The 13,210-nt window shown below is 37.6% G+C and overlaps 1 protein-coding gene across 6 annotated transcripts in view; it reads left to right on the plus strand.

Annotated features, from left to right (window-relative positions):
• The window catches only part of KCNQ1 (potassium voltage-gated channel subfamily Q member 1), a 358,327-nt gene that overhangs the window by 103,777 nt on the left and 241,340 nt on the right, over positions 1 to 13,210 (plus strand). For 3 of the 6 annotated variants that reach the window (XM_065682779.1, XM_065682783.1, XM_065682784.1), the window contains exons 12-13: positions 415 to 480; positions 3,755 to 3,875. In XM_065682779.1, the coding sequence (XP_065538851.1) occupies positions 415 to 480; positions 3,755 to 3,875 (187 nt within the window). Of the gene's footprint in view, positions 1 to 414; positions 481 to 3,754; positions 3,876 to 4,795; positions 5,205 to 13,210 lie in introns of those variants that run through there. The other 3 variants (XM_065682780.1, XM_065682781.1, XM_065682782.1) reach the window with 2 other exon arrangements.

Below are 13,210 nucleotides of genomic sequence, written 5' to 3' on the forward strand. Positions count from 1 at the left end.
GAATGGTATGAACCAGAGCAAGAGGGGTCTGACTTGTATAAGGTTGTATACTTTGGAAAGGGTGATGCTAGAGGAAACACTAAAGTCAAGAAGGAAGGGACAAACATACAGATTACCTTTCTCAAAATGCAGCTTGCATGTAGGGAGAAATATCTTGCAGCAGGTGACACTGTCATGAAGAATGTGTTGATTCCCCTAGTAGTGATTTTCATGTTTTGCTAAGGTGTAATGAACACTAAAATAGTTTCATACAACCTTTTTTTCCACAGTATTTTTTTTATTTTGTGTTTAAAGATATCAGGTACAGCATACTATATTTTAGGCATGTCTGCATCTCCTCGGCTGCCTACCTGGAGCTTTTTTCTCCCCCCACCCCTCCACCTCTATTTTATGTGCGTCTTTACTCTAACTCAGATTGTCAGCGCTCCTGGCCATCCTTTTCCGCAGACCAGCAGTCTTCCAGTGCTCCTTCCTCTCCAGGTAAAGCTCATAGTATTTCATTGCTCTGTCACCTTTGTTAATTACTAAATCCTTGCAATTCTTTGTCTGCAGTTGTCTGGTGTGGCACAGAAAATTATAGAGATGATTTTTAAAGAAAGAAGGCCTGTCAGTAGTATTTTGAGTTTGGAAAGTTGCTCGGGTTGTAAAGTGCAAATGATTACATGAAATAGAGAAGTTTTCTGTAGAACAGAGGTATTTTCTAAATGCACTAATTGAAACTCAGATTTTCTATGAAAAGTGCTGTAAAGTGTTTAACTTTGTCTGTGCTTGCAAAAAAGGAAGTGTAAAATATTTTCTGTCCTACCAGTCAAATATGCCATTACCAGAAAAGCATCTGCATACATGTCATATTGTATATAAAATTGTTGTGTTGGTAGTATAGAAAACCCATCAGTAATTTGTTGTTATTGTGTTTATAATCCTTCATTCAAAGTTCATAGAATCAACGAATAGTTTAGGTTGGAAGGGACCTTTTAAAGGTCATCTAGTCCAACCCTCCTGCAATCAGCAAGGACAACTCAGGTTTCTCAGAGCCCTGTCCAACCTCACCTTGCATGTTTCTGAAAGTTCAGAATTTCTGTTCTAAAGCAGGGGTTCTTATTGCGGGGAGTGTATTTTCTGCCTTTTCAGAGTAGGACTTGGCTCAACATTATCACATGGATAGTTGTGCCTGTTAGCATAGCTGCTGCTGCTATCCATCAGAAATTGAGAAAATAAAGCTTGGAGACCCCTGAATTACAGTAAATATCCCTTGCGACACCTGTTTCCTGTTTTATATTCACTCATTATTATGCATTGAAAGTGAGTTCCTAAAACTTCCTTTTTTTATTCCTTTAGCCTGCTTATTTAGAAATCTAGTGTTGTGTCTTTTTTTTTTTTTAGACACTGTTCTGTGAGAAACTCCTCCAAATTCCAGTAGCTATGAATTAATTTTTATAAATTAAAAAAATACGCTGCAACAGCATGTGCTCCCTGGTGCTCTGCTTGAGCCTTGTCTCAAGGCACTTTGTGACAGGAGCTCTCATTTATGCCATGTTCTTTTCCTGGTCCCTCATTTCTCTCTGTCTAAGCAGGTTGCATGGTTGTGGTTTGGAGTGGTTCCTCCTTCGTGTTGGAAGCAGCAACATAGATTAAAGAATGAGAGCATAAAGAGCAGAAGGCTGTACTGGTCAGCAGAACAGACTGATCATAGTTACATTCTTGTTAGAAATAAAAAGAGGGAGGGAGATACCATGTTTGCCTCATATAAAGCAGTGCTTCAACTCTATTCTCATTAACAGCACTTTCAGATAGTCTGAGGTACAGGGTTGGCTTGTTCCTTTTTCATGGTGCCACACCTCCTATCCCCTCCCATGAAGCTGAAAAGGGGAGTCTTGAATGATCCAAGAATAGCCATTTCTACAACTCCACATGTGTACTGTGTGTATTGTATCTCTCATAAGCAGTTTAGTGAGTGTTCAGCAAACGCTTCACATGGTTTTAAGTTCAGCCGTTTTCTGACTTGTCACCAGCAAAACTGAAAAATCTGTGAGTTCTTGTTTCCCAGAAACTAGGAAAATTTCATTTGTATCTTGTAAAAATGAAAACAGAAAATTACTTTAGTGAAAGCTGAGATGAGTCTGTTTGACAAGACATTTTGCTCCATATCTGAACCTGGAACTGTTTTGCTTGTTTCACAGCCAATATCCTGGATGAAAGCTACATCAAAGTGATGAAATAATATGGTATTAAAACTGAAAACAAGAAAGCTAACATTTGCTAAAACTTACTGTAGAATTCTTGTTTTTAAGTACTGCAAGTGGCTCCTGGTTTTAAGAATTTTATCTCTTAGCACTTGTCTCTCATTTTTTAATGTGATTTCAGAGGGTTTCCTTTCCTATTACAATTTCTTAGGAGCAGACTTTAGTATTGTAATTTTAAATGGCCATGTGTGTGATGATATAACATTTTCTCTTCTGATTATTTATAAATGTTCAAAACCATTTCTGCTATATGCAGATATCTACTTATTGAGTAAAATGGTTGCGTTTGAAAAGAAAATTTTTTCCTGATATCCCCACTTGTATTCTTACTAGATTCAGCTGCCTTTATGTTAACTATTTCTGTGGCACTCCTTTTAGTTTTCGTGTTGCATTTGGGCAGGGCATTCTTTACTGTTATAATATAAAGTATTTTATTTAATACAGTAAATTCATAAATTACAACGCTGTTACAATGTCAGTGAAAGAGCCAGCCAGTTAAACATTTCTGTGGAGGTGTCACAATTTACCACTGATTTCTACATAATTTTCCTTGGTTTTTTATTCCCTATAGAATTCATATAGAGTATGAATTCATTAAGAGAATGAATACATATAGACATATATAAATACCCTAGTGATTTATTTATAGTTAAATTTTGTAGTTTCTGTCAGAAAAGTTAGAACCATGCTGGAAAAAGCACTTAGGGTTCTTAATGTTAGAGCTTGGTGGAATCCTAGAACCTGAATTAAAAAACTGAAATCTGTAATACTCTGCTTAATTTCCTGGGTGCATGTTAAGTGTTGGTATACAAGTAACTTTGCCCCTAAAATTTGCAATATCTGAAGTTTTTTGAAATGGGCTTCATGCTAAGGACCTCCTATTGGTGACCTGAGTATCTTGACACTTGCTTCATGTATGGGCTCAAAGATGAGGCATCCTTGTGCTAAAGTGTGAGAGGGATTGGGAACCAGTAGACCAACTCAGACAGTGTGTGACAGGAGCTGACTGCTCACTGTGAAAATGCCTTGGCTCCTTTATTGACGTAGGTCTGATTTCTTAATCTTAGCCATAATACTTACACCCAGAAACTGGTATTATAAACTAAAACATGAAGTAGAGTTGACATAAACAGGAACTGGTCTTGTCATTGACTTGCACTTATGCACTATTGCCATAGTGTGGTGTTTCATGGTATGGCTGAGTATTGTACAGTAAGTTTTAATGCATGAAGCTGCCTGTGGTATAGATACTCTACATTGTAGTGTATAAGGGGTATGAACAACAACAACAAAAAAGAAACAAATATTCATTTTCAGCCTTCAGCAGAAGTTGAAATTATTTGGGTAGAAGAGTTAAAGTTTTACTTTTCATGAACTCTGCAATATATATATTTTTTGGTAGCAACTTCTGTTTTCAATATTGTTTTAAAACATACAGTATTAAAGAGATCCAAATGATGCATAGACCTTTCTTGAACAAAACTAATGCTATTGCTTATGTTTCCTCACAGTGAAAAAAAGCCCGACTTTTTTAGATGTGAACACAGGACCCTTCATCAGGACCAGCAGTTTTGCCGATGAGCTTGACCTGGAGGGTGAGACACTGTTGACCCCAATAACTCACATCTCACAGTAAGTCAAGGCTATTGAATTGTGCATTAGTTGACTTAGACAAGAGAAGCCAATTCAGGTGGGAGGAGCTGAAATGTGGAGCTGATAGGGCTATCTCAGATATTTGCGTCAAACTTTTTACCTTGAAGTTGGTGTACACTGTTCTGAGTGCCAGTAAATCTTCATGTTGACCTAAAGAAAAGTTCACTTGGCTGTGAGACAAGGCTTTCGTTTTTAGCTAAAGGCAGCTAGTGGCTGATAGCCTCAAGATTTTCACATGGAGACAATGTGTGGGAGTACTTGCCTGTTGAAAATTATATTAGTCCCTCCACCATTTTCCAGTAGAATAGCTGTAAAGTGCAAATTTTAAAATACTACTCGTGTGAAATAACTCTTATTTCAACAGCACCTTCTCTAATGGTCAGGTGATGATCTGCATTGGAAAATCAGATCTGTTTTCATCTTTATTACTGCTCTGTGGTATACAAAAGTGATCTGAAATAAGCCTATATATTTTATTCTTCGTTGTTTACCACATCTTTTATGCTAAAATGTTATCACCAGTTTCTCAAATTATTCTAAAAAAATTGAGAATTACAAATGAGTTTTATTCAAATGGCTTTAGAAAACATAATTTCTGTCATTGTTTAATTCAGACTCCTGACAATTGCTTATTATTTACTACAGTAGGTATGTGACAGCACATCCTCTAGCAGAGGAATGAGACAATTCTTTCACCTCCTAGTCTTAGAAATCTGAAGATTTCTTCAGTGAAACCACAAAAGAAAATTCTTGGTATACTTGTATTTCTGAGATACAAAACATGCAGAAATGCCTGCTGCCAATTTTCAGGCCTTCTTTCTCTCCAGTATAGATAGCAGAGAACCACAAATGTACTTTTATAACCACTTTAGAAGGAACTTTTTTTTTTTTTCTTGTAGGTTTAGGGGGGTCTTCCCTGCCCCCAAACAAAAGGACTTGCGTTTTCAGCTGAATCACCTAAATGTAATACAGTTGTAGGCAGAAGATTTAGAGACTTGTATTCTGGAAGATTTCTTAGTGGTACAAGCAGAAGGAGGAGGAAGTAATAAATTTCCTTAAGCCTGAGACAAGAACAACAGAGCTGCAAAACCAGATTTAGAAGTTTGTTTTGCATAGCTTTTTTTTTTAAAAACTTTAATTTACCACAACATTGCAGGCTTTATGAGAAAGAAGTGCTAGGTGTTTTCAGTATCCTTTTTGGATTTGGGAATGATTTAGTTATTTCTCATTATCACTTCCATTGATACAGTTCAAATAACAAGGTGCTCTATCACTTTAAAGTCCAACTTGTGTAGCTGCTGAGATTTTTTTTCCTATGAACTACTTGTGGAAGACCTTAGATTATAGGTAATGTGTATCAGTTGAAGAACATTACCATATTAACATCCTCGTCTTTTAGTAACTTACATGTTTCTCTTTTATTTCCTGAATTTTTAGTTGTAACCTTTGTTGAAATCTCCCTAGATTGCTCTAGGTCATGAGTGATGGAGTAGTACAAATCATGTCCCCATATATGGCTTAAATTGAGTCTCTGCTAGGGTGGAAGAAAATGAAAGTTGTGTTTCCTTTAAGACTTCAGTTTTACATTCAAACCTGGATAAATTGGATTAAATGTTAAACTGGATAAAATACTAATTGAAATGTGTCTTTGAAGCAGTGCATTTTCTTTGTATGGAGTTTATTAAAAGGCCTGAAACAATGCCAGCTCATGGATATAAGGGTTTGGCAAAACGTTAGAGAAAACCCTCTGTTTTGTGATGTCAGCTGTAGTATTGGCATTGAGGTTTGTTTTCCTACTAGATTGTGCATTCTGCTTGCATTTCAGGCAGTTGAAAAGCAAGTTCCTGTTGTGTGTTTCAGTGGGTAGCCATTTTGCTGGATGGTGAAGACCAGTCAATTTCCCTGAATTACTTAGACAAAAGTTTCTTTTTCATTCTTCATTTCAAAGTCCTAGGGAACAAATATTTAAGATCTGGTTACACATATTAGTAGGACCTGCATGCTAGACATGTGGGCATAGAATTAAGGATCGAATTTAGAATTGTCCGTTAGGTAGATCTTTGTGCAAAGCCACATACTAATTTTCTATGTAGTAAAAGTGGTTAGTCATTTCAGAACCATGTCTGTGTGTATGTTTAATTCAGGCTTGAAAGTTATGCTGTGCCTGAGAGAATCTAGGATGAATTCTTTTGTTCTGATGGCCCCAGTTGCAAAACATTTTATTTCCTTAAAGACGTCATATATACGGTATGATTGCTCCAGATTTGTTGGTAAGGAGATAAGCAACCTATGCAAGTCTAAACACAAACACTTTAACAAAAATACAGGACCAGCTATGAAACCAAAAGAAGTCAAATTAAGCACAAATATCTCTAGTTTCGGGTCTTAAAAGTAGTTTGTACTCTGTCAAAGGAACAGAAGCATGAAGACAGTTTCAGAAGTGGAAGCATAATGTAAAGCACTCGATCCAAGATGCTTGGATTTGGGATTCATAGAACTATTATATATTTATTGCAATATATGAATTATCTTTCTGTGGTTTAATGTTAAGCTGATTCCAGAATAAACATGAAGTTTTGAAAGTCCTAAATATCAAGGTAAATATTACACAGCTAATCGAGACATGCAACTGGAAAATGACTTTCAGTTGACAGTATGAAAAATATTTCCTTTGACAGGTAGTGTAAATCTGGCAAGAGTGTAGGTTACCTACTGTGTTACTGACAGGCAAACACTTGGCATCATTGATGCTTAAGAAGAATGAAGCTAAATTTGCCTTAGGCCACAGAAAGAATGCCATCTTTCAGCCTTTTTGACAATGAGCTTTAGGCTTTAAAGTCCCCATTAAATTGAATGTCAGTGCCCAACTTGTTTATGCAAAAACTGTTCTCTTTTTGTAAATGTAGGTGCATATTTCCACTGAATGCAATAGGACTGGGTTCGTGCCTAATTATAAAAATACAGGTGTGGTTGTTGTTTTTTTTTTTTTTTTTTGCAGGACATACTTCCAGCTGTATTTGAAATTGGTTTTGAAATAAATATTTTACTAAAGGTAGCCCTATTTCTGTGGAATTAGAAGCAGGAAATCTTTCACATAGAAAAGGTTACTGTACCAGTTAATCATTTGTCACTGCCACTTTGAGGGAACAAAAATAATAATAGAAGCACTTTCAGACCTGATGTTGAAGCAGGAAAGTCATTAAAATGTCATAGAAAAAAAACAGATTGCAACAGGTGCAAGCAGAAATACAGAATAAGATAGCAGTGCTTGGAAGTGTGGCTGCATTTTTCCTTCTATTTGAGAAGTCTAATAAGCAGAAGATGCAGATTCAAGCAGAGCAATCTGTAATTAGCTATTATGAATCTCACCTATAAAATTAACTGTAACAGTTTGAAGAATGCATTACACTGTATTGTTTGAGGTAAGACTTGGCTCTTCAGTGGCTTGTTACAGTCTGTTCTGCCGTAAAAGTGTAATAGGGAACTGGGCTGTAGCAATACCACACCTCTCCTTTAGACTTTCCACTGGTTTCTTTCTCTCTAATCAGTGGATTTGGTATTGCCACCCCTTCCCTGTTTCATTTTTTTCGGTATTTTTTTCTGTTTGCATTTTGAAGCACTGGAAAATTGTTGCTACTTGTAGCTAAACCTCAGCTACCAATAGGTTCTTTCCCTGTGTTCGTATAATTGTTTAATTTCAGCACCTTTTTTTATCTTCACGTTTGGCATTAGCTGAAGTAGCAAAAGAAATTAATCAAGCTTCTAAGCATATAGATGGGAGGGAGAAGAAGTGGGTGAAGTTGAGCTGAAAAAGGAGAGAAGAAAATAATGAACTCTCTACTACATTTTTAGATAAATATTTCTTATCTCTTTAAAGAAGTTTAAAAAGAGCTCTGCATCCTCTGAATCTTTCAGAAATGCTACTGAGTCAAAACCAAGTTCCTGTGTCCTGTTTCTGTAGATTTCCATTCTTGCGGTTCAGCTTATTAGACAGCGGTTTCTTTAACCAGTTCTGATGTATAGGTGTTTGGTATTTCTATATGCTTTTTAGTAAGAGTAATTTTTTAGGGAAATGTATGTGTAAATGTATTGTAAGTTTACTGCAGAAATTGAAATATAAATACTGTACTTAAATACTTTTTTTAAACTTGTAATAGATAACCCCCTTCTTTGTTAAACAGCACAATAGATGTAATAATTAAGCAGAGCGATTTAGTGCATTTCAATAGTTTTCAGATTAAGAGGAAATGATAACAGATGGATCTTTCTGAGTGATTGAAATGAATGCCTTTCTAACACTTTGGCATATAACTAAAATAATCAAAATAAAGTGTGCTGGTAAACACCAAGTGCAGTGTCCATGGTGCTGCAGTTACCACTGTTTTTTCTTGGAAATAGTGTTTTATTTTTGTTTTCTTTAAGATTTATATTGAGCGTTCTATGTTTTAATTACCATCATATAATCCATTGGCATAAGATATAATCACGTGGCCTAGAACAAACAGTGCCGAATGTGTTTTATAATTGTCTCTTTTCTGTTGGGTTTTCAGTGAGTGGAATCCCTATTTGCTTTGATTTGCTAATTCATATTGTAAAAGATTCCTGCTTTTATCCTCCTCTTCGATACCAAAATGACCCTCTGAAGCCTGAGCAAATATTTCTTTTTCACTCTTGAGTGGCCAAATGTAATGCCTGACTTCTGCCATCACAAGAATTCTCTCTGAAATGCTGCTAACAATATTTAAACTGTGACTTGCATGGGGTCCATTTTATCAGTAATGACAGGGTATGTTAGAAGAACAGAAGTGATAGTAACTGTATGTAATAACATGTTAAGAGCAGAGCTTAACATTCAGACATCACTGGTTACTCTTACGTGCTGTTATTCCAGTCACTTACTTGACTTGCAACAGAAAGATCTTCAGTGCTTGCTGTATGCTGGGCAGTGTTCCGTTTTCATTCTGCATGTTTCGGGATGTCATAAAACTCACTTAGGAATGTTGCTTACAATTTCAGCTGGTTTAATAGTTTGCTAAAAGGAGGAGGACTGGTTCCCAGAGTTACTCTTTTTGGTATCAAAAAGCATTGTTATATCCTGTACTTTCGTTATAAATTGACTGCGACCTTAGAACTTTGGACATATCAGGCATCTGATTTTTCTCATCTATTTAGCTGCTTTGAGCCACTAGAGGACAGGAAGTGACCCTGAAGCTGGTTTGACAAGCAATCAGGAAAGTTCCTGTTTTCAGAAGAACTTCCAGAATGGTGGTAAATGAGATTTCAGTGTCATCATCCCGCTCTGGTTTCTTGTTGCAGATTACATGGGAGGGGAAAAGAGCTGTGACAATCTAATCTTAAATATATCTAATCCCTTAAAGTAAACAACGATCAACACAGTATCGTAACCTAAAAGGACTCAAAGTGATTTAAGATAAGGAATCAGCAATATGCTACGTAGTCCCAGTTTTAGGGGGCTACAAAGCTTGTCTGCAAGAACTAGGTGGTTGTAGTAGAGCAGGACATAAGTCTCTTCAATGTTGAAAGGCGAATGGATATCTTAGCACATCTGTCATACTTTATAGGAAATTTATTTCTGGCTTATGGGTATTGATACCAGCTAGAAGCGCTGCCAGAACAGGTATGGCATTCCCACTGTAGCAATGAGCAGTTAATACCAGCGTTATGCATTTTTGTGTGCAGCTACACACACACACACACACACACACACACACACACACACACACACACAAACAGAATCACTGTAAAGCCTGCTCCGCACCTGAAGAATGCTGTAGACACTGCTGTGCTTAGACAAATGTGATACCTTCTTTCCAAGTGCTATTGCATCTGTCTGTCTCTATACATTTAATGTCATCCTACGCCTAGACCGGAAGATCTCTCTGTTGGGGATTGTTGTTCGTCGCTGACATGGACAGTGGGATTGAGTGCGCCCTCAGCAAGTTTGCCGATGACACCAAGCTGTGTGGTCCGATTGATATGCTGGAGGGAAGGGATGCCATCCAGAGGGACCTTGACACGCTTGTGAGGTGGGCTGATGCCAGCCTTAGGAAGTTCAACCATGCCAAGTGCAAGGTCCTACACCTGGGTCGGAGCAATCCCAGGCACAGCTACAGATTGGGCAAAGAAGAGATTCAGAGTGGCCCTGCAGAGAAGGACTTGGGGGTGCTGGTCGATGAGAAAATGAACATGAGCCGGGAGTGTGTGCTCGCAGCCCAGAAAGCCAACCGTATCCTGGGCTGCATCAAAAGGAGCGTGACCAGCAGGTCGAAGGAGGTGATCCTGCCCCTCTGCTCTGCTCTCGTGAGACCTCACCTGGAGTATTGTGTGCAGTTCTGTCCTCAACATAAAAAGGACATGGAACTGCTGGAACAAGTCCAGAGGAGGGCCACGAGGATGATCAGGGGACTGGAGCACCTCCCGTATGAAAACAGGCTGAGGAAGTTGGGGCTGTTCAGCCTGGAGAAGAGAAGGCTGTGTGGGGACCTAATAGCAGCCTTCCAGTATCTGAAGGGGGCCTATGGGGATGCTGGGGAGGGACTCTTCGTCAGGGACTGTAGTGACAGGACAAGGGGTAACGGGTTATAACTTAAACAGGGGGAGTTTAAATTGGATCTAAGGAGGAAGTTCTTTCCTGTTAGGGTGGTGAGACGCTGGAATCAGTTGCCCAGGGAGGTTGTGAGTGCTCCATCCCTGGCGGTGTTCAAGGCCAGGTTGGATGAAGCCTTGTGTGACATGGTTTAGTGTGAGGTGTCCCTGCCCATGGCAGGGGGGTTGGAACTAGATGATCTTGAGGTCCTTTCCAACCCTGACTATTCTATGATTCTATGCCAGCACACAAACAGTGTCTGTGTTCTGTGTCCGATGTCTGCTAAAGAGTTGGCTAAAGTTGCCTGATTGCGTCTTCCATGATGGAGGCAGTTATTTATAATCTTTGTTTTTATAGAGGATTGCCTAAGATGTGCTGAAGACTTGGGCAGATCTTCACAGTGTCTTATTTCCGCCTCAACACTATAGCAACTGAGCTGCTTCCTACAGTGCAATAAGTAATGTGGCTGACATCTGTCCCATGTGGTTACTCATTTCTTTTATCTTTAGGGAGAAGTTCTTGTGTACTGTGGTGGGTGTTTGCTTTTTTTCATAGATTAGATACAGTGTGTAGTTTACATCTATAGATCTGAAGACCAGAAGGGATAATTAGATCATCTCCTTTGATCTTGTGAACGACTGGCAGTAGTGCTCAATTGAGTTGAATACAACATTGCTGTGTTTTTTAATATTGGCAAACACACAATAAAAGAATTGTATTTCAGAAGCTTGGAGAATGAACAGGTGAAAAAGTCAGGCAGGAACCTAGAGTGTGCAATTTAATCTCTCATTTTTCTTTTAACTATTAATTTATTGAAGAGAGAAGTGCTACAATATACTGCTGCTGCTGTTTGCCAGAAGGCAGTACCGGATGAGTATGTTTTGCGTTAACGGTTACAAGCCTTTTATAAAATAATATTTTTATGATCTTTTGTCACTTACTACAAATTGTCAGTTATGAATTCAAGTATGGTGTGAAATTACTATTTGGTTATTTTATGTTACTGACACAGTGTAAAAGTAATGTATTGACTTTTCCTAGTGTACAAACTGTCTAGGCAGAAGCTAAGATAGCTTAGCTATTTCTTTTGTGTTGCAGATGAATGTTGCATTCCTTGGTCTCCAACTGCTGGTTTATATCTTGATTGATGTTAAGTGATTAAACCAGACTCCAGCTGCTTAGTGATTCAGAAGTACAGGGCTCCTATGCTGTAAAAACAACAAGCAACTCCCCACTTACTAACTTTAAACATTGTTTACTTTGGGCACCTTGCAGAATACTAAGTGCAAAAACTTTTTTTTTTCTTTTTTTTTTTTTTTCAGAGGGGGGAGACAATAAAAATGTCCCACTTTTCTCTAGCAATTTACAAGTTAAATTTATGAGGATCTTGAGTTAACTTCAGACTTAAAATTCAGAGCATAAGTATTTTCTTTGTTATGAGGATGGAGGATGGCTTTACTTTTTGTTTGATGTGATGGATATGCCAGAAGAAATTAAAACTTGAGCAGTTTGTGATATTCATGCTTCTTTTGTTGGGAGTTATTTTATGAAATAAATGGGATCGAATTTTTTTTTAGTGATTTACTACTAATATGACAAATAATAGTTTTAAACCAATGTGGTAACAAATATTCATTATGAATTCATATTCAATATGTAAAATTTAACATTTTCAAATAGTAGGTAAATTAGCATACTTCAAAATCTACAGGCAGCATTATGCCCACACATGCTGCCCATACTATGCTAAATCAGTGTAGCAAACATACCTGGATTTGGCATTGCTGCTCCCTAGCAGGAGCCAGTCTGGTATCAATATAGGAATGCCTCTCAAGATCGGTATGTGCCAATCAAAAGGCATAGTTGGCCACTGAGACTTATTCCATGTGCAGGTACAAAAAAATGAGCATTTATAGCAATATTATGATTCTAATATCAGTCAAAATGTTAGCATTTGTAAACTTTTTTTTTCATTAGTGAAATGATGGCTGTGGATATGAGTGTAGTTACAGATGTCTGTATTTGAGGCAGAAAAAGCTGGAAACCAACAGAGCATAACAAGGAAATAATTGTCTCATGTTTTTTACCTATACATCTAATTCCAGGCTCAACTATCAGTTCCAGGCTCAATTGTAAAATCTAAGCATGGAACAATATTAAAAACTAATAGTGGGTGTGACCCAAGAGACCTCTGTGTTTTAATACTGGGATAACTATTTCTAGTAAGGTCTTGTGAGAGCATCTTTTGCAGTAAAGTGCATTACACTGGAAAAATGGAAGTCAGCAGCTGGTTTAAATATTGCTGAATAGTGCAACAGGACAGCAATGCTCAAGGAAAATACCTTTTTTGTAACAGTATTAACACACAGGGAAACAATTCCAAGAGGTGTAAATGGTTAGTTTACCTACTATAATTGTTCAGGAAATTGCATGCTGTACATTCTGTAGGTAAAAGTGATCTGAAAATTGTTTGAACGTATTACGAGTGCAAGTTGATTTTTCCTATTAACTTCATTCCACAGTGTTTTACAAAGATAAATATTGCAGTTGCAGATTTTTTTTTTTTTTCCACAAAACTGGTGCTGCCCCCAGTATGACCAAGACCCAGTTCAGAATTAAGGTAGCATTTTCCTCTTTTCTGTACTTCTCTGGGAACCCTTTTAAAGCACTGACACATTAAAGACTTTCTTCTGCAGCTGCTGTTTCT

Source organism: Lathamus discolor, chromosome 6 (assembly GCF_037157495.1).
Source record: "Lathamus discolor isolate bLatDis1 chromosome 6, bLatDis1.hap1, whole genome shotgun sequence".
NCBI classification, from domain to species: domain Eukaryota; kingdom Metazoa; phylum Chordata; class Aves; order Psittaciformes; family Psittacidae; genus Lathamus; species Lathamus discolor.